The sequence below is a fragment of the Oryzias latipes genome, chromosome 24 (genome assembly GCF_002234675.1).
Source record: "Oryzias latipes chromosome 24, ASM223467v1".
In the NCBI taxonomy this organism is placed as follows: Eukaryota; Metazoa; Chordata; class Actinopteri; order Beloniformes; family Adrianichthyidae; genus Oryzias; species Oryzias latipes.
Genome location: NC_019882.2, coordinates 10,477,022 through 10,499,555, shown reverse-complemented (window position 1 = coordinate 10,499,555; position 22,534 = coordinate 10,477,022). Strand labels below are relative to the sequence as shown.

The following is a 22,534-nucleotide window of genomic DNA, read 5'->3' as shown; positions in this document are numbered from 1 at the left end:
TAAAAAACAGCATCACATTTTAGAAAACCAAAACAAAATTCATAGCAAAAACGAAACACAATGAGAAAGAGGAAAAGGTCGGTACTGTGGAACTGCGCTGAATAGATGATGATTTCCAGTTTTACTTCATGTCAAATAACCTTCAGTTAAAATGATGGACAAATCTCACCATCCAATTAGCAATTACCCATAATACCTACCTCCTTTATCAATGGAAACCTGAAATGGTAGGTGTTATGGGGCTTTGCTGATTGGATGATATTTGTCCATCATTTTAACTGAAATGATACAGAACATTGTCATCCAATCAATACCTGCCTTTTCTGAGTTCCTACTATTTTTTTTTTTTGAACATGTCGTTTTGTTTTCTGGAAATTACTTTCCAAAATGCTTTTTTTTTTTACTGTTTTGGTTTCTGGAATTTTGCCTTCTAAAATATAATGCAGTATTTTAATATTTGTTTTGCTTTTTAATTTTTGTTGTGATTTGCACTTCAGGACCGCCGTAGAAAATTAGTTGTGAAAATGAATTTAAAAAACATAACAATTACAGTTAGTTTTAACTAAGAGCTAGTGCTCTATTTTCTTTATTGTCTTTTGTATGAGGTTCCATTTGTGCCAAAAATCTGTTTTTGTGTCCACTGTCTATGTCTTTGGTCGTCTCACTTTGTCGTCAGGACTTAGCAACCATTGCTACTGTCGATAGCTACTGTCGATAGCTACTGTCGATAGCTACTGTCGATAGCTATTGTCGTTAGCTACTGTCGTTAGCTAGGGTGTTTGCTACTGTCGTTAGCTACGACGTTTCCCCGTGTTTTGTCGTTAGATGTTCTCGTTTTTCAAATTTTGCCAAAGTCGTCAGAAAAGTCCTTTGTAAGGCCGGTAAATTTTTTCCTGTACTACCACGGAACGAAAAAGAAATGTTTATCAAAGCAGACGTCAGGGTTAACCATGACAACACGTTTTTAAGATGAACTTTATTTTGATATTCCCTCAAACGCGTATTGCCAGAAAGGGGGGGGGGGGCATGCATACAACGCTTGAAACGAAAACAAAGTGGCGCATTACCGCCACCACCTGATCTGGAGGCGAACTACTTCTATTTAACGCGGAGAATGACACATAATAAATATGAACATTTTACGAAGACTATTTATGAATGTGCTGTGTTCTGATTTATTAATAATAAAATTACAAACACATTGGTGTTGATTTAATGTATTTGTTCAGAAATAAACCCTCAAGTCATTAGTCCATGGCAATATTTATTTTTTTGCCGCTGAACGATTTACGGGGGCCTTGCAAGGAGGCCTTTAAAATATCTTTGATGAGTTACCTTCTCAAATTTTAGTGGGTCGAGTCACTAATTATGAATATAACAGTCGAAAACTGACTGGTTTTTGAGCTTTTCTTTTTAATCTATTTATGTGACCATGAGATGGCGCACTCGGGACCACATAAGGCTCTTATTAGCCCGTCTGATCCTCGTTTATCCATCAGATTTGTAACAACATATTTTATAAAGATCAGTCATTTTTCAAAATAATTTGAAATAATAGTTTCATCACAAGATTAAATTAAAGCCATACTCTAAATAACTTTAAACGGGAACGTGAAACAGTTGTACGCTGCACCCCCCCCCCCCCTTTCTGGCAGTGCGCGTTTGCAGGATTGTCAATAAAGGTTTTTTTTTTAAAGTGTTTTGTTCCGTGATAATACGGGAAACAATTTATCGACCGTACAAAAGACTTCTCTGACGACCTTTGCAAAATTTGAAATACAGCAAGATCTAAGGACACGACATGGTGAAAGAACGTAGCAAACGACACTAGCAACGGTTGCTAAGGATCTTCCTGACGACACGTGAAACGACGTAGCAGACGACACTAGCAACGGTTGCTAAGGATTTTCCTGACGACATGGCGAGACGACGTAGCAAACGACACTAGCAACGGTTGCTAAGGATCTTCCTGACGCCGTAGTTAGACGACATGGGATAAGGACAATGACAAAGATAAAGTTTAAGGATAAAGCAAGCATATACATCACAAAGTTAATACAAAGTAATAATCAAAGAATCATGGGCATGCAGAAGATATTGCTTAGTAATACATAGACATGAACCAATGTAAAATGAACTCGTTCAATAGACATAGACAATGAGCCCAAAGCATAGACAGTGGACGCAAAAACACGATCAGTGGACATAGACAATGGACCAAAGACATAACAGTAGACGCAAAAACACATTTTGATATTTTTGGCACAAATGGAACCTCATACTTTTGTTTGTGTGTTTAAAATAAAACTAATAAACTAAACTAGTAGATTTGACATGAAGTGAATGTTTTAACTGACTTTAAGAAATAGTACGTCCATAAAATGTGAAATGACGAGGTATTTTCCTTAAACGAATGATGCTTTGACATCAGGGACTGCGTTTGTCAACTGTCTGGTGGAGCCTACATGTTGTATGACAATCCCTACTATTGTAAACTACAATTTTAATGTTGTTTTTTTGTGTTTATCCATTATTATTTATTTCTGTTGTAGCTATGTGTATATGTTTGTTTGAAGTTCAATTTTTTTTAAACTGTCTGGTGGAGCCATGAGAGTAAATATTGAGCCTTTTGGCTTTCCATACAGGAGCGCAGACACGATCAGGGAGGATGTGTTTTCATGAGATGCTCAGACTCTCCACGTCTTTCGGCTGAAGTCTGACAGGATTGACTCCAACATCAACGACTTCAGCCAGCATTCATCTTTAGCATCAAGACTGAAGAGAGGAAAGATGAAGTTTCCGACGGAAAACCCAAGAAAACCAGGAAACATGAATCCTCCACCAGGTAAGGCTCGTCTTGTCTCTTGTCACGTATTCCAGCGCAGTTCTGACAGGAAACGTGGTGGTGGCGCAAACATAAATGCTGATTGATTTGATTTGATTTGATTTGCTCTCGATCGGAGCGCATTGGAGCTGAGTTGGAGGGGTTGCGCTGCAGATGAGGAGGAGGAGGAGGAGGAGGTGGTGCAGATGCAGCATGCTGAAGTTGTCGCGCTGCAGCTGCAGGCTGTGCGCGCATCCCGCAAGGCTTGAGATCCGAAAATCCAGCGCGTGGAAGATGCGGTGCAAAGCCTGCGCGATCATGACCTCATCCCGCACATCGTGCATGGGTGTCACGTACCCGCACAGCTGCGGCATGTCCTTCCTCGCAGCAGGTGCTCCGGCAGTCAGTGGCGCCACCAGGGGGTGGCCAGGGGTGGCCACGGCCACCCCTCTCCGACACCTGGCCACCCCAGTGGCCACCCCACGCCACCCCAGCAGCCACTATAAGCTGTGGTAGCATCAGTTGTGCGTTTCATCCCAAATGCACAGCCAGCAAGCGGGCAAGTCGCTCTGATCACCTAAACCGGCCCTCACCCCCTCCCCTCCCTGCTGCCTTTGAGTTCGCAGACATCTACAGAGAAGCCGCTGGACGCAGAATGAATAAGACGCGTGGTTCACTTCCGCGTTCGAACCCTCAGATCCTCCGGGCCGGTCAGACAAAAGAACCAGCCTCAGTCACTAAAGATGAACTTTCTTTATTACTTTTTCCTTAAGTCCAAAACGGCGACTGACCGCGCGCGTATGCGCTCCACACCCTCACACGCGCTCTCCCCCCTCTCTTCCTGCATCGCGCGAGCACCGGTTTCAGCACGCACATACACGCGTGCGCGCGAGAACGCACACACAATCACACATCCCAAAATGCTACGTTTCTTTTCCTGTTAATTTTCCGTGGGTCTTTAACAATCTGTTTACTGTACTTTAGAGATAGATAGATAGATAGATAGATAGATAGATAGATAGATAGATAGATAGATAGATAGATAGATAGATAGATAGATAGATAGATAGATAGATAGATAGATAGATAGATAGATAGATAGATAGATAGATAGATAGATAGATAGATAGATAGATAGATAGATAGATAGATAGATAGATAGATAGATGACTTTATTAATCCCACAATGGGGAAATTTCATTTATCTGTGGCAGCAACACGACATTCAGAAATAATCTGTATAATATAACATCAATAAAGGACATCACAAATGACATTTATATTAAATAATTAAAAATATCACTCAAATTATTACGAAAAATTACTATCAAAAATTAGATTCTTATTAAATAAAGAAATAAATATTAAATAAATACAGCTGCAAAGGTGTAAAAAACATGCGGTCTGCAAAACATGTAAACCCTGTGTGCAAATACTTGGTGCAAATACGCCACTTCATCAGCGGCGGTGGATGTGTCATTACTTTTTATTAATAAGTAAAAAAAGGATGTCCCTGTCACAAGCCACTCATTTTCATGGCACTATTTAAGCACTGGTTGTTGTGTTACCGCAACATTTTGATGTGTTTTTGTTTCCACAGAGTTACATATAGACATTAGTTGATGCTTGTGTCTGTCCATTTTCAGAGAATGAAGAGAAATTCAACATATATTCTTATTTTAAGAATCAAAGTGCAGCAGAAGGAGTGAAAGAGATGGTAGGGGAGCAACAGAGGAGTAGTGAGGAGGAGGAGGAAGATGAGACAGAGCAGCATGAATGACAGAAGAGAATGAGGAAGACAAAGATGAGACGGCATCAGAGGAGGGACACACTCAAAAAAAGGAAATTACCAGCCAATTAAGTTAACCAAAAAGTAACTTGTCATTTCAACCAGAAAATTTTATGTTTGTAAATCTTACGTGAATGAATCATGTCGATCGTTATGAGGTTCCATTTGTGCCAAAAATCTGTTTTTGTGTCCACTGTCTATGTCTTTGGTCGTCTCACTTTGTCGTCAGGACTTAGCAACCATTGCTACTGTCGATAGCTACTGTCGATAGCTACTGTCGATAGCTACTGTCGATAGCTATTGTCGTTAGCTACTGTCGTTAGCTAGGGTGTTTGCTACTGTCGTTAGCTACGACGTTTCCCCGTGTTTTGTCGTTAGATGTTCTCGTTTTTCAAATTTTGCCAAAGTCGTCAGAAAAGTCCTTTGTAAGGCCGGTAAATTTTTTCCTGTACTACCACGGAACGAAAAAGAAATGTTTATCAAAGCAGACGTCAGGGTTAACCATGACAACACGTTTTTAAGATGAACTTTATTTTGATATTCCCTCAAACGCGTATTGCCAGAAAGGGGGGGGGGGGGGGCATGCATACAACGCTTGAAACGAAAACAAAGTGGCGCATTACCGCCACCACCTGATCTGGAGGCGAACTACTTCTATTTAACGCGGAGAATGACACATAATAAATATGAACATTTTACGAAGACTATTTATGAATGTGCTGTGTTCTGATCATGAAAAACGTGGTTGATTTATTAATAATAAAATTACAAACACATTGGTGTTGATTTAATGTATTTGTTCAGAAATAAACCCTCAAGTCATTAGTCCATGGCAATATTTATTTTTTTGCCGCTGAACGATTTACGGGGGCCTTGCAAGGAGGCCTTTAAAATATCTTTGATGAGTTACCTTCTCAAATTTTAGTGGGTCGAGTCACTAATTATGAATATAACAGTCGAAAACTGACTGGTTTTTGAGCTTTTCTTTTTAATCTATTTATGTGACCATGAGATGGCGCACTCGGGACCACATAAGGCTCTTATTAGCCCGTCTGATCCTCGTTTATCCATCAGATTTGTAACAACATATTTTATAAAGATCAGTCATTTTTCAAAATAATTTGAAATAATAGTTTCATCACAAGATTAAATTAAAGCCATACTCTAAATAACTTTAAACGGGAACGTGAAACAGTTGTACGCTGCACCCCCCCCCCCTTTCTGGCAGTGCGCGTTTGCAGGATTGTCAATAAAGGTTTTTTTTTTTAAAGTGTTTTGTTCCGTGATAATACGGGAAACAATATATCGACCGTACAAAAGACTTCTCTGACGACCTTTGCAAAATTTGAAATACAGCAAGATCTAAGGACACGACATGGTGAAAGAACGTAGCAAACGACACTAGCAACAGTTGCTAAGGATCTTCCTGACGACACGTGAAACGACGTAGCAGACGACACTAGCAACGGTTGCTAAGGATTTTCCTGACGACATGGCGAGACGACGTAGCAAACGACACTAGCAACGGTTGCTAAGGATCTTCCTGACGCCGTAGTTAGACGACATGGGATAAGGACAATGACAAAGATAAAGTTTAAGGATAAAGCAAGCATATACATCACAAAGTTAATACAAAGTAATAATCAAAGAATCATGGGCATGCAGAAGATATTGCTTAGTAATACATAGACATGAACCAATGTAAAATGAACTCGTTCAATAGACATAGACAATGAGCCCAAAGCATAGACAGTGGACGCAAAAACACGATCAGTGGACATAGACAATGGACCAAAGACATAACAGTAGACGCAAAAACACATTTTGATATTTTTGGCACAAATGGAACCTCATAGATCGTACATAAAAATAATCCATTTAAAAGTTACTAATTTCAATCATGTTGATCCAACATGATACCATTAAATTGGATGCATTAGTAATCGCAAGGAATTGTGGGATACCATTTTCTTTGTCTATCTGGGCAGATTGGGGTCTAAGTGTGAGTTTTTGGCCATGGGTTTTATTGTCTAGCTGTTTTACTCTGTTTTAACTAGTGATTTAAACTGATATGTTTATTTTTTTTTTTGCACCATGAGTTAAAGTTTGGTAGAGGATGAAGACCAACCCCCTTGTGTGGCAAACTGTTAATGTTCCAATTCTTAACACAGAGTTCGCGGTAATTGAGCTCCTGTCTTGTAATGTGGGACTTTGCTGGGTAATTCATGTCTTTGATGTGAAAATTAAAAGACCCATTGGTTGTAACTTTGGAACAACATATCAATTACAGATGAATAAATAAAATTATAGAAATAAATAGAAATTCAAGTTAAATAACCTCAATTTACTTAGGTGTGACCAATTGAAGTGGTTCAATTAAATTGGTTCAACTTTTTTCTTTTTAGAGTGAGCAACAATATCAATTTAAAATTGGGTGCAACTGCTCTATTTAAATTGAATCAACTTAAATTTATTAGTTTGAACCTAAATACATTAAGTTGACCCAACCTAAATTCATTAAGTTGAGCCAACCTAAATAAATTAAGTAGGACCAACATGATTCATTTTTGTTCAAGTAACGCAATCTAATCATGTGGAAATCCTTTCCATAATTTTTTTATGTTCATTCAAAGTGAACGTTTTTTGAGTGCAGTCAGCATCATTGGTCAGAGAAGCAAGGCAGAACTCAGCATATGCATTGGCTCCACCTGTTCCTGGACCAACTGGTGAAGTTAGAATTATGTTACCCTAATAATAAAAATGTTTCATGATTATTAGTCTGAATAGAAATGTCAACAGATATAATTAATAATTAGAAGGATATTTTATTATTATTTCAGAACAACAGATTTCATTTTTTGTTTATTATAGATATCTCTCAGTCAAGAGCCGAACAGCCCAAGCAGACACACCAAAGCATTAAATATAAACAAAAGAAAATAAATATATATCAGTAGTAGTATCTACTAATGGTATCTACTAGTATCTATTAGTTATTATACTAGTAGTATCTACTATAAGTTCATGTTCTACAAAATATCAGTAGGCATTTATCTTTCTGTTGGTTTTCTAAAGGTTGTTTTACTACGTTTGGTAGAATGAATTTTAAAAATATAGCTCATGGTTTTTGTGTGCCACCCCAAGATTTAATGTGGCCCCCCACTGGCCACCCCCATGAAAAATTTCTGGAGGCGCCACTGCCGGCAGTCCGTCATCGGGTGCTGATGTTTGTCCCCCGAGAGGCTCCTTCATCTTCATAGTCTTCGTCAGATGTTCTGATCTTTGGTGATCAAACACCAGGAAGCTCACAGCAAATACTGCTAAAATTAGTTGCTTATCAGTCTTCTCAAATGAATTTAAACCTAATCCCAGTCATAATTTGTGCAGTTTCTGGGAATTTTTTTGCCTTTTTTCCAGAAATCCATTGTGAGGTCAGACTAAAAGGTTGGTCAATAGGGTCCAGCTGAATGTTTATCACCCCAGAGGTTATTTGATTAGGTTGATGTCAAGACTCTGTCCTGGCCAGTCAAGTTCCTCTAAACTCCCTCATGTCCTTCTGGCTTTGTGGACTGATGTTCATTCATGCTAGAATTTAATTTAGGAGGCCATCAAAAGACTGTTTCCACAAAGTTGAAATAATTGAAATTATCCAAAATTGTTTCATATGGATTTCAGAGTTCCTTTAACTTAGGAAACTCCTGCAAACTACCCCACATTATGATACTCCTTCCATTTAATTGCACACTTCCAATCCATCCATCCATCCATCCATCCATCCATCCATCCATCCATCCATCCATCCATCCATCCATCCATCCATCCATCCATTCATTTACTTCACCTGCTTTATTTCCCTGTCGGGGCCATGGGGTCACCGGAGTCCCGACAACTGTTGGGAGGGTACACCCTGTATGTCGCAGGCCCCAATCCAGTCCCATTTACTGTAAATGAGAACTGGACTGAGTGGTCCATCCCGCCTGGTGATCCAAACAGAAAGTGCCCAGTGGTTCCAAGAAGCCATAATCCATAGACTTCTACAAAGAAATAAACCGCTCATTTTGACCAATCACTGCTTATTGACAACCTCTGGATCCAACATGCCCTGTCGCAAAAAATAAATAACTGAACTGACTTTATTTGGTCGGAGCTGGAAGTTAATCATTATCAATGGGTGACATCCCGCTCACTCTGTCCAGTTTTCATATATAGTCAATGTGCAGTCCTCCATAGACTGTGCTCCTGGGGAGTAAACCCCATCTGATTGATGTGGTGCTTTACACCGATGCAGCTGCTCAGTTGTAGAAATCTTTCCATCTTGAGTGAAGGTGAACAGTGAAAGAATAAAAAATAAAATAATACGACTTACCTAGACGTATGTAACTTATCAACTTAGGCTCGCTGCGTCTCGCTTCAGACCTCCGCCATCTTGAAGACTTCTGTGGCTGAGTTCACATTCATGGACGTTATGACGTCATCACGTCTCTTTACTCATAAGTTTTGACACCAAGGTTTCATTTACTCAAAATCTTTTAGTCCAATGAAGATATAACTGTGGTCAAAGTTGAATCGGCTTATAGGTTTTCAGCTGACTCGACTTGTTTGTTACTTTTGAGTTCAGTGATTATAAAACTTTTGAGCTCATTGGACTATTCGGGTTTACAGTGCAGGTCTTTCAGAATAACATCTGAAAAAAAAAACACCAAGTCAAATGAGTGTTTTTACTGATTGATTTATTAATTAATGCTTTTATGCATGTATTTATTTATTTATTTATTTAACAAAATCAAATGGTTTGTTGTCAAAAGTCTTGACGAGTCCTGATTTTCTTTGTTTATTTTTCAAGGATCCAGAATTTCTGAAAAACTTTTTTTGGGATAATAACTGTCCCCCCCCCCCACTAATTTTCAGTTCAGTTTGTGTACCCGATCTGATTTTAAAGCTTTATTTTCTTACTTATGTAGTATTCGTTTTCAGAGGGTCATTTATTTTTAAGAAAAAAAGTTGTGTCTGTTCCTCTTGCATCCTCTTCCTCATTTCAAATGATGCTTAAAAATTCTTTTTTTGAAAAAACTTCTGTAAATTTTGATCCTCATCTCTCTTCAAGAAAAAAGTTAGATCATTCAGATGGTGCTTTTTGTTTCAGTGGCTGTTCAGACCAACCTGGTCCCCCCGAAGAAAGTCCAGCCTGGCATGCTGCAGTCCAGTTTGGTCCATGCCAGCGTGGCCACCATGCAGAACCCTATGGGCTGCGCTCTGCCCCGGGTCTCCTTGGCGTCTCGGCCGGCCAGCATGGTAGCCAGCATCGAGGTGGTGGCCGATGGATCTGCACCTTTCAGCTTCATGAAGCCAAAGACCGCCTTAGCTGTGTTCGTGGTGGTGGTGGGCTATCTGGTGGCAGGGGGCTTGGTGTTCCAGGCGCTGGAGCAGCCTTTTGAGAACAACCAGAAGATCACCATCACAGCAGAGAAGGCAGCTTTCCTGCAGAAACACCCATGTGTATCTCAGGAGGAACTGGAGGCCATCATCAAGGTAGGAGCAGCTTCTGGTCGATACTTTTGCCAGCTCCAGTGGGTCTCTGGAGAGACTCGGGTCTACTGAAACTTAAGCCTCAAATCGATCTGAAGGCACTTAAGCTGAAGACAGGTTCTCAGCCTGCAAGTTGGAAATAAAACACCTGAAGTCCTTAGGAGAATTGTCCTAATCAGTCTGGTAAAGTGTTATGAACCAGCATGCACAGCTCCCTCTGCTGACAGTAATGTTCCTAATCGGATTACCTAAGCATACAGTTGTGGTGAGAGAAAGGGTGGGGAGGATTGTCAAGTTCCTCACTGAAGGGTTGAACAACAGAAAGCAGCATACTGCCAAAAAGTCTTATAAATCAGCTGACAAAAGCCGTGAGTGATATAATGGGTGGAAGTATTGGAAAAAATGTGCTTACGATCTAAATGGAGGTTTTTGAAGCAACATTTGCTGCTGCTCTACCATCACTTAAAACTTTCTTTGTCTTCTGGTGCTGGAACAGTTCTGAAGCTACTCGTTTGGTCAATGTAGAAATATGAATCTCCATTTCTCCAACACTTTGCATGGAATACCTCCTTTATCCAAGTGATATGAAGATACCCCATAATGGACACAGCTGTGCTGTTGCTTCTCCAAATTTAGAGCTGAAGAGTTTAAATGTTTAAAAGCTACAGACTATAAGAGCATCAAGAATAAAAAGATGCAAAGGATTGAGTTTCATTCACAAATAACGTATGATGACAAACAGCTGTGAATAGAACGGTGATCCAGTGGGATCAACCGTGAGAAGCGGAAGTTAGACATTATAAACAGGAATGAAGTGTAATCAACTGGCAGCAAAAGTGATCAGCGGTGATCAACTGTGATCGATAGTAATCCCCTGTAAGCACCAGTGATCACATTTCAACAACAGAAAGCCACTGTTATTAACAGCTATGAGATGTGATCAGTAATGATCCTTAGGGGATAAAAGTAACTTTTTGAGGTTAGCAACAAACAGCAGCTACTGTGTAATTCCATTGGTAGTAATCAACAGTAATCATTATGTAATCAGTTGTAATAAACAGAAATGGTAATTGATCCACTGTAATCTATTGGAATGATCTTCAAGTAGCTTTAGACGGCACTGGTCAATAGAAATTGACTGTTTAAAAAAACAGATGACACAAAATGAAATTACTATTGATCAGCTGTAATTTTTTTAGTTGGGATTGTCTGTAATCAGCAGTGATCCGCTGAGATCAAAAATGAACAACTTTAATCAATATTCATCACATGAAATCACCATGGCCCAGTAGAAACCTTTGTCAAAAAATGATCATCAGCAGTTGGCAGTGAGCAGTTGTAACCAAAATGGATCAATGGTGATCCACCATGAAAAGGTGTACATATAGTCTGCAGTAATCATAGGGATCGTCTGTGATCCACTGTAATTATTAGCAATGGTCAACATTATTGCCTGGTAATCACATGAGATCAGCAATGCTCAAGGTGTGATCACCTGTAATCTTTAATGATCACCAGGTATCAGTTGGAATCCCCGCCAGTCAATTGGTTGTAACTTGTAATAATCTGTATTTGAATTTGATTGGCAACGATGAGTAGTGATTACTTGTGATCACGTGTTTTTTAACAGAGATCAGCTGTGATCGGTGATGATCAACTACAATCAGACATTTAAAAGTTATCATTTTATCTGAAAATTCTGCTCTACTGTTTCCTCTTATAAAAGAGGAAAACAAAAAGATAAAATAATGACAAAAAATATTTTCCTCATGAAATTATCTTTTGCAGTGAAACGCTTGACTTAGACGTACAGTTTCAAACATCACCTCATAAAGGGCTTCTGACGTGCCCTGTGCAGTACCTCCTCTATAGACAGCAGGTCTTTTCTCTGCCAGATTCCCTTTGGCACTCATGAGGGTGAAGCAGCTTGATGTGCTTTCTACTAATCAGTTATTGATTTGGGCAGCACGGTTGATAATGGACAGTGTGATTCAGAGATGCAGCAGATGAGAGTGGAAAGCTGCTGTGGATCAGTGCCAGCCCTGTTTCTTTTCAGTAAATAATTCCTTAGAGCGACGCCATTGTATATCTTAGCTAGTGTTTACCAGGATCCAATTATAGTTTATTTGAGACTCTTGTACCTTATCCATCCATCAGAAACAGCAGAGTCTACGTTGACCAAAGCGTCACATTTTTATTGCATTTCTTTAGACATATAACCAACATCTTCTCTTTTCTGTTGGCCATCATAGCACTCTGTGGAGGCAGTCAATGCTGGAGTGAACCCTGTTGGAGACACTTCCTACAACTCCAGCCACTGGGATCTAGGGAGCGCCTTTTTCTTTGCTGGGACAGTCATCACAACCATAGGTACAGTAGTTACAAATTCACACCCCTGAAATCTATGACATCAGCTCAGTACTCAGCATCAACCAGAAGAATGCATTCAGTTCAGTCCTTTTCCCTGTGACAGTACAATCACACACACACACACACACACCTGCATTCACACCCAGGGACAATTTAGAGTAACCAATTAACCTATGAGATATATTTTTGTAAGGTGGGAGGGAAAACCCACGTATGTACAGGGAGAACATGGAAACTCCACCTTTTTTATAATGTCATGGTAAAATAGACACATTCTTCCAGCAGCAGCAAAGAAGCCCCATACCATGATGCTGCCACTTCTTTGCTTTACAGTTAGAGTGGTTTTCTGAGAATTGAAGCTTCTGTGAGAATTTATTTTTTGTCCCCAATTTTCTGGTTGCAATTTCTTCTGTTAGTGTTCTGTGTTCATATCTCTCTGAGAAAAGTGTTTAAAGTGTTAAGTGAATGGTTTTACACCCTTAAAACATCAGTAATTATTGTAAAAAATAAAGATGACTGATTCACAGATTTCATTGATCGTGGGTTACTTTTAGAACGTAACTTCCATGATAAATGAGGAAACACCGAACCCCCAGCCAACTACCATTTCTTGATTTATCTCTTATCCTGTCAGATTATTTTCTATGATCTAATCTTGTCCAAATCTGTAATCTCCTTTCTTTGCTCCAGGCTATGGAAACATTGCTCCCAGCACAGAAGGAGGGAAGATTTTCTGCATCCTCTATTCAATTTTTGGCATTCCACTCTTTGGATTTCTGCTGGCAGGAGTTGGTGACCAACTGGGAACTATATTTGTCAAAAGCATTGCCAAGGTGGAGAAGATGTTTCGGGTGAGTAACTTTCGGCGGTAACTATGTCTGTCTCGACCATAGACATATGATGTAATGGATAGATCATCTCTGATGCCACCCAGTGGATTCTGCTTGGTGAAAATGAATCCTGGGGGGCAGCACATTCACTGGATACAACCCCACCTCATTCAAGAATGTTCCGAAAATAGCAGGACAAAGTAAAGTTTGAAGGTTCTCCAAATGATAATGCCTGACATTTTAAAATGACTGTCCTAAAAGTTTGACCACTAATAAAATCAAAACAACTGATTAAAAAAGCACCTAAATCAGAGTTGGCATAAATATTGGCTAAAGAAATAAAAATCAATACAGGTTCTGACACGAGGTTGTACATGGAATTGTCTAAAGTGGGAAATTAGGCTTTTACACGGGAGTCAACGGAGAATTTCCTTCATCTGCAAAATGCCTCCAGTGGTCTTTGGAGGAACTGCATCAATTGATGCTTCAAATTTGCAAACGAAAGGTGGGGTCTTGGTCTTCACCAAAAAGCCAACTAACTAAGGAGGTTTAGCACAGCAATAGCTCACAGTAAAAATTAATGGGTGGGGATGGATGCTGTGGTAGATGAATAGTTTTTACTCCAATAAGGAGGGTTGTCATGGTTACATGTGGTTTTGCAGGACAAACTTGTCTTGTTAGCCAGATTAATGGGATTATAAAAAGGCACTCATTCACCTGTAAGATAAAGGGGAAAAGCCTGGGTCAAGATATTTTTGTTTAGCAGTCACAGCTGCTGCAGGCCTTCCACGTCTCAAGGATTATGCTGTGGTCACACGGGCCCATAGAGGGGTTGACTTGTACGAGTGCTGCAGGTTTTTGGGTTGTGCAGGCGGTTGTACCATTGTCATGCATGAGGTACGTGTATTGTGAAGTATTTGTAAGGATAATGTAAGTTACAAGTACTTATGACATACAGGTGATGCTGTTGTACAGTGCTCTAACCTTCCCCCTAACAGACAAGCTGCATGGAAGGAGTCCAAATTTATCACTTAAACAGCACTATCAAGCTCCTAGCAAGTTTTAAGAGGTTAAAAAAAATGAAAAATCTGTTCGACATGCCTGTGTCTCACCTACCTCTTCCTTACTTACCCTTAGATGTTGTCTAAGTGTTGGCTAAGACCTGTTTCCCAAAGCATACCCATTGAAAAAAAGGGGTCACCAAGTGGTCTAAGTCAAGTTTTAAATTTTGAGTGAGCCACCTACATGACCTGTACAGGTCTGCCTATTTTTCGCCCACAGACAACATGTATCCATCCGCAAGGGACTAAGTGAATAAGGCATTAAACAAACAGGAAAGATGACACATTTCAGCCTGTCCTTATTTTGCAGCAGCGGGTCATACAACCCATCAGTCCCTCAAACGTCCTCAACTTTAAGTCGCCTCCTGAGGTGCATAGGTGGAGGGTTTGGGATGGGGTAGAGGAGAAAGATCTCTAGATTTGACTTTAAGGTCAGAAGAAGGGGAATTCTATTTACAGCCTCAGAGCGCAAAACTGAGTAAGTTTGCGGTTAAAAAGACTGCAGAGTCACCAAGTCGAGTCAAATTTCTTTAGAAGTCAATCAACTGGCATCCAGAAGTTAGAAGGTTAGATATATTTAGCAATGAGCTGTCAGTGAGGCTGTCGGTCAAAGAAAACTTGTGTGCAAATGGCACCAAATGTACCAATGATGGTACTTAAAGGGTAATTAAAAATGTAAGACGCCCAAAAATGTGCAAGGTACATTTAAAATCTGAAAAGTGAGTATAAAAAAAGTCTTTCTGCAAGCTAAAGGAAAAAGGTAAATTTGGGAGCAGAGAAATCAGGCTTCAGAGGAAAAGAAATAGCAAGAAACGCAAAGAAATCAAGCAAAAAAAAAAGAAAAAAGAGAATCCAATTCAAGAGGCCATATTCTTCTGCTTTACAACTGTTTCATTTAAGTGACACAACTTTCACACAAACATTTTATTTTTAATTCGGTTTAAAGTACCATGTGCTTTGCAAACCAATTCTTTTTGGGCCTCTTGAAAATAACTTTTGTTCACAAAGAAAGTTTTGACTAGTAGTTCATCATCGCCAAGGGCAAGTCTCTTGTGATTAACTGGAACAGAACTTCCAGAACAAAAAGGACAACAGAACCTTGATATTTTCTGTATTTTAATCTTTTTCCATTGAATGTGTGGCCCACTGCAGAACACTGGTATTACAAATGATAATGTGAGTGGATCTGTTTCTGTAAGGCAGATTTTTTATTCAGAGGTACAGTAAGATTAAGATAAGCCATTACAAAAAGGGTTTGTCCGTTTTAACTTTGGTTACTGTTACACATGATCTAAAGGTATTTGTGTTTAAAGTAAATGAAATTCTTGCATATCAGTGCAAAGTTGCTTTTCTGCGCTTCAGAATCCGTTGAAATTGTGTAAATTGTATTAACGGTGTGTTGGGTTAAAACAACCTGCCACATCAGAATAACAACATAAGGAAAGAAAGACAACACACCAAAGGTACCTTTTTATGAGGAGAAGGAACGGAGATAATACCCAGCAACTGGCTGGCTCTGGCGCATATTCTGTCACCTCCTCTTTTATTAAGTTTGCTGGGTATTCCCTAAATTACATATGCGCTGAGCTCTAAGGAGGGGAAACAGATAAAACACAGCTGCAGCGCTATATGAAAACATCAATTGCAACATGTCCGTCTTTTCACAGTCTTCCCACAACATCTTTGGACATGCAAAGTCTTTTCTCACGTATAACTGACACAGAGAAACCCTTGACACAGATAACACAAAGCCTTCACGCTGATGCTGGGAAGACGCTAAGATAGTCGGTCTCCTCCCAAGAGTTCCCCCTTCACCTTCCTGTGAAACAAACTTGGACACAGACACTTCTGCATGCATGATTATATGAACTGTATAGCTAGGTGCATCCACTGCCGTCTGGTATAATAATCCTGTAAGAACAAAAAAAGAAACAATGTTCTGTTGTCTCTCTGCTTATTACAATCCAACTTTCCCTGAAATCAGAGGTTTAAAATGTCCTTTGAAAGAACTTTTCTGTGGAATACAAACACTGCTCCCTCTATTTAGAAAGTTGTCCATCTTGGATTTTACCATTAGACAATTTTTGTTTTAAATATACAATACTGAAGATATTTAGCACGAAAAACAAGAAGAATCTCCTTTAAGTCTTGAAGTTTTCTTCCTGAGAGAAGGAGAAGGGACATTTTGAAGAAAAAGATTAAGATATGGCAACTGTTGACAGAAGTGAAACTTTTGAAGTTGGTGGTGAACAGAACGGAAGACAAATACTTTAGAATATTGGATACTGTAAATCAGAGCTCACATAATAAAGGTGCAGTTTGAAACAAAACATCTTTGTTAGTTTCTATTGTCAATATACTTAACGCTTTAGGGAAAGTTAGAGACTGGCTCAGTACCGTGTCTAAGAAGGTGAAGAAGTTTCACAGGTGAAACTCTTAAAGTGTCTCCATAGAAACCAGTCAGGAACCTCTTTTCTTCTTCCATCCCAGAATAATCACAACCAAATCAGTCAGACCAAAATCCGTGTGGCCTCAACACTCCTCTTCATCCTGGTTGGCTGCATCTTATTCGTCACCATCCCAGCCGTGATCTTCAAGCACATCGAGGGTTGGACGTGTCTAGATTCTACGTACTTTGTTGTGATAACGCTGACAACCATTGGAATAGGCGACTATGTAGCTGGTGAGTTTAAATTTCTACTAAAAATACTCTTTTATTAAAAAATTCATTAACTTTTAAATTAAAAATATTCACGTTTTTTAATTAAAATTAAATCTTTCCAAAGCCTTAAACTCTGATGTGTTTAGACCTGATAAAATCACGAGACTGTGAGCTTTCGGAGTTTAGAGATACAATTAGATGAAATGAGCTTAATCTGTCAAAAACACAGATATCAGATGACTGTTTATAAAAGGTTATAATGAAGGCATGTGGTTAGGATACCAGCTCCTTTGAAGAATGATCAGGCAATTACAGTATTTGTTCAAGCTGAATAGAGATTAAAGAACAACTCCTGGTCTTGTAAATAAGTCTGATGGATTCAGAAGTTCAATAAGTATTTTGTAAAGACACTCATCTTCATTCCCTCCTTCACATCTCTCATGTTTTCTTTCTCAGGAGGAGACAGAAAGATTGAGTACCGCAAGTGGTACAGACCGCTTGTATGGTTTTGGATCCTTGGTGGCCTGGCGTACTTTGCTGCAGTACTGAACATGATCAGTGACTGGCTCCGGGTGTTGTCCAAAAAGACCAAAGAAGAGGTGCGTTTCCACCACATAGTGAAAGATACTAAAGACAGACTAAGCAAATATCTATTGTTTCTGTTGGAATTAAAAACAATAGACTGACTTTGACCTGTACAAACGTAAGAGTAGACTTATGCTAGGATCCCCAAAACATGACAGGTACACTTGACTTCTAAAGTCTGGTTCATTTGAACCATACTCCTGATTTGCGCCACACTAAAGAATGGTTTAGTGTATTTTTTTAATTGGGCACAATATGCATATGATATAACATACAAATGTCCCTTAGCAATGCATGGCATACCTTGCAAAGGTTTTTCTAAAAGTCAATGTAGCCAGATCCTCATCGTAAATACAGTAAAATTGTGATGGTTCTGCTCTACAAAACTAATTATTGTTGTAACTGTCACGAACATAATCAGCTGAGTCAAACATATCCAAAAGTCTTTTTTCCATTAGTGTTGGATGGCAAACCAAAAGAAATTGTACGCCCATCCACCGTATCACACAGCTCAAGCAAACAACGGGTGATGTAAATACACCCCAAAACAAATTCAATCAAAGGAAGCAACTCTTCAAATGCAGGTTACATTTAGAAAATAGATGTGCAAAACCTCTATTTATGCTCAAGTGCTACTATCAGATTTTAGTTTAACCATAAAAAGACACCTTTCCATCCATTTTCTATACCACCTCATTCCTGTTTGGGGTTATGTGGATGTTAGAGCTTACCCCGCTTCTCTTTGGTGAAGAAGTTGACCCGGTCAAGTCACCAGTCCATCAAGGGGCACACACAGACAAACAACTACTCATACTGATATTCACACCTGAGAAACTATTTAAAATAATCAAGTAATTTACGAAGCATTGGACTGTGGGAGTAAGCTGGAGTGCCGGGAGAAAACACATGCATGCATGAGGAGAACATGCAAACTCCATGAAGAACCCAGCCTGGACTTGAACTAGGGTCACCTCCCAGGGAGGAAAGAGCGCTAACTACTTCACCACTCTGCAGCCCCCTCCTTAAGCTAAAACATATGCAAAGATGAACTCAACCCCCCCCCCCCCCCCCCCCCGAAAGGGCTTTCTTAAAGTCTTGCTTCTTTTGTTTAGTACTACAACTTATCTTTACTCATCTTTAGTCATTGTTTTGAAATGGTAGATCCTGTTCTGGTAACAACACATTTCATGATGTTACTAATCTATACCAAAAGAATTCAAGGGGTTACTTCAGCCCCTTCTATGTCTTAAAGATGGCCTGAAGAAGGCATGCTAAAACCTTTGAGACTTGTCTCTATGCAGGTTGGGGAGATCAAGGCTCATGCAGCGGAATGGAAAGCAAACGTGCGAGCAGAGTTTCGGGAGACCCGGAGACGTATGAGTGTGGAAGTCCATGAGAAGCTCCAGCGAGCCGCCACCATGAGGAGCATGGAGAGGAGACAACTGGGCTTAGACCAGCGAGCTGTGTCATTGGATATGCTTTCCCCAGAGCGACGAGCCATTTTTAATAGCCTGGACACCAGCAACTACAAGAACTCCTCCCAAGAGAGCATTGACATCAAACTGAACAACCTCCATCTACAGGGCTCAGAGCAGAGCGTTCAACACCACAACCACCAGACCTCGTCTGAAGACAACATCTTCAACCGCCTGGGATCTGTCACCAGACTGGCCAAGCGAAGCAGAAACCGGGACTTGAAGAAGAACATCCCGGATGAGGCTCGACGGCCTCACAGCGAGGCCTATACCTGTAGCACACGTCCCTTCGACTGCAGCACTGCCTCTGCAGACGAAGGGAAACTTAAAGGTGAAGGAGAGGATGAGAACGAAGAGAAGCAGTGCAACACTAGCTTATCTGAATTCACCATGTTTGTGGAACCCTGTAAGCCTGTGAATGGGTTGGTCCAGGTGGAGACCCAGGAGAAGAAGGAGACATTTGTCACTAAAGAGCTCCCCTCTCAGATGGGCTTTGAGAGATAGACTTTGAGCTCTTTTGATTTTAAATCCACCATTTGTGCCTTTTCGTGCATGAGCAGAGAAACAGCTGAGTTTCTGCAGAGTCATGTCATTAATTGTTCCCTACAGATTTAAAAATAACTCAGTGATCCATGGTGTGGTGTGTCTGCAGGACCTGACCAGGTATCTGTGCTTGCCTCATAACAGATGATGGTTGTCAGAAACTAAGACTTGCAGACACAACTGTGATATAGCAATTCTAAGGTTAAGGTGGTTCTTCTTGAGGTCTTAGAAGCACTGTAACTGCTGCTGCTATGGTTTTACACACATATCTATTGTGATTATTTCACTGTGTCCACTGTTCAGCCCAAAACAATTGCTCCAAATCTGAGGAGATCAGACCATTTTGGTTGCTTACTGCTTAATTGTAATGATAAGTTTGGATCTAAGCTCTTGATTGACTTGATTGACCAAAGAAAAGTTGAAGAAAACTTGGGGGGGGGTTACCTGAATGGAAAATAAACAAACTGCATTTGCAGATTCACCTTCAACTTTCCATGAACATTTTTAGATGGTTTACGTGAAGATTTGGATAAATTGATGATTTGGGATTTTTTAAAATTATTGTTTAGTTTGGTTGGTTTTTACCAAAAAATAAACAAAGCTTGAGGAACACCAAGCCACCAGGAACATGCAATTACAACAAGTGACCATGGGGGGCAGTATTGCCAACAACAAGTGCTATCCAGAAATAAATTAAAGCACAGGGACGAAATCAAGCTCATCGAGTTAGGTCTGCGTCTTCTTTTATATTTAAGTACCTCTATTTCATAGTTTCACCACATTTTCCAACATTTTTCAGGGTTCACTCTTTTTTGTACTCGTACTTTTGGCTGCTTTTTTTTAACTCTTGAAATTTCATTTTGTGGGGCAGTTTTTCAGCATCCACGGTGCAGAGAACCGCTACAAGTAAACCAGAGCAATTCTTTTTTTGGTTTGCTTGGACACTTACTAATAAATAAGAAATACATTTTTTTTTAAAAAGGTCCAGACTCAACAGCTTAGTGTGAAAGCACCTTATCTTTTGTAATCAGTCACCCATCAGGGAGTTTTGAGGTTCAATGACCCTTACATCAGTTTGTTTAAGTGTCCTTTTGCAACGGGTGAACTGCAGTTTGCCCAAACAGCTGCAATCATCATTTTATTTGAAAAAATACAATAAAAAAAATAACAATAATATGATCAAAAGGGTCTGAACTGAAAAGATAAATGATGGAAATTTTCCATCCCCTGATTGCTGTTGCATGTTTGAGCTGCACGTTAGTACCATAGATTAGTCTGTTCAGTTTAGGTAACGGATAATTCTGCCTGCTGCGAGTCACGTTGATGAATCATGATCCTAAACATCATTAAAAACTCACATCGGACACTAAGTCAATGAGATGTTACAATATCAATAATTAAGGTTAAAAAAAAGTTACCTTTTTTGGGGGAGAAAACCTTTATCACTCACTCAATAACAAAGCTCAAACAAAGCATGTCAGATACTTCAGAAAATTCAAAAGGAGACCATACGTTTTTATTCTTCATTCTTGATCAAAACGACCACTTTTGCATTGCTGCATGAAGTGAACCTCAAATCCTTAAAACAATTAACTCTAAAAAGTGGGAGGAACAATAGAACACTGTTGACTGAAACGATAAACTTTCTCTGTGTGTTTCATTGTAATCACTTATCATTTATCATTTTTTATTAACATCAATCATACAGACTTTTTTGAATGTGTCGTTTTAAAAAAAGAAGAACCTGCTGTGCATTGTCCTGAAAAAGGACAACTGAGCAAACAACTATAAATGCCTGCTGGACTGTGACCTCTCTGAGCTCCATCTCAGCCTTTCTTTGCCTTAATTTACCGGTACTCATCAGGTTTGTCTGTGCTGCATTTATTCATTCTGAGGTCAATGGGGATCATTAAAACGGTTCACTCTCTATGAAATCTTAAATCAAAGACAGCTGTAATAATGGTATTATTAAAAAATAATAGGGTAGTGAGATTAAGTTGAATCAAATATGTTAAAATCAACATCAGAAAACATTAAAAAGCTTTAAAAAAGCTTACATTGTTGATTTGGGCTTCGTATATTTTCCAACTTACTTAAAGTATCACAAATCTGTAAAAAAAATTGTTATTCGTTAGATGGGATATGCTAACGTCTGTGATAATCTGCAGTACTGCATTTTTTTGCACTTACTCTGCGCTACACCTGGAAGTTTATACAACATGTGTGACGCCTCTAAAAAAATATGATGTATTTCCTAGGCGTTTTAGTTCAAAACACTGAAATCTTGAACATTAAACAGGAATAAAACGACATGGTGTCATGTTAAAATGCCACCATGTTTGTGGGTTTTGTGTTTCTTCCACGGCTCCACATGGCGTGTAATTTTGTTGCTCACGCAGCATGTGCTCTGTACCTGAATGTTTACTATGTTTACTGTATATGTTGTACAACATTACATTAAATGTGATGACTTTCAGAATGAAAGCTGCTGATTACTTTCCTTTTTCTTAGTAGATCTTAACATAAAATGTCCACATATCAATCATGATTATTAGTATTTTGTTAGTCTATGAATTTGCATTTATCTTTTACTGCACTTTTTTTCAGCAGTATTTGGTAAAAATAAAAATAAAAAATTCAAATACCAATTGTGTTTGAAGGACTTTTGATGTAAATTCTGGTAACATTGTAAACTGCTCATGAAAAAGTGTTTTAGATCAATTTTATACCAAGTCCTTAAATACACTTTAAAAAAATACAGGTTATCCTTTACCAAATTTCGTAGTTCCACAAATGACCACTTGAGGCTGGTTTCAGCATTAAATACGACCAAAGATTCAGAAAAAAACTTGGATCATTTATAAAAACA

At 39.3% G+C, this 22,534-nt stretch overlaps 1 protein-coding gene across 1 annotated transcript; it reads left to right on the top strand.

Moving 5' to 3' along the window:
• The first annotated feature begins 2,304 nt into the window (after positions 1 to 2,304).
• On the top strand, positions 2,305 to 22,149 carry LOC101171299 (potassium channel subfamily K member 10). Its single transcript, XM_011491698.3, has 7 exons — positions 2,305 to 2,845; positions 9,757 to 10,142; positions 12,392 to 12,509; positions 13,200 to 13,360; positions 16,891 to 17,083; positions 17,519 to 17,661; positions 18,949 to 22,149. The coding sequence occupies exons 1-7, from the start codon at positions 2,791 to 2,793 to the stop codon at positions 19,624 to 19,626; spliced, it is 1,734 nt and encodes a 577-aa protein (XP_011490000.1). The 5' UTR covers positions 2,305 to 2,790; the 3' UTR covers positions 19,627 to 22,149.
• Positions 22,150 to 22,534: the final 385 nt, after the last annotated feature.

Coding starts and splice junctions, on each gene's coding strand:
- LOC101171299 (XM_011491698.3), top strand. CDS start 2,791: ATGAAGTTTCCGACGGAAAACCCAAGAAAACCAGGAAACATGAATCCT. Junction 12,510..13,199: donor GACAGTCATCACAACCATAG/GTACAGTAGTTA, acceptor TCTTTGCTCCAG/GCTATGGAAACATTGCTCCC. Junction 13,361..16,890: donor AGGTGGAGAAGATGTTTCGG/GTGAGTAACTTT, acceptor CTTCCATCCCAG/AATAATCACAACCAAATCAG.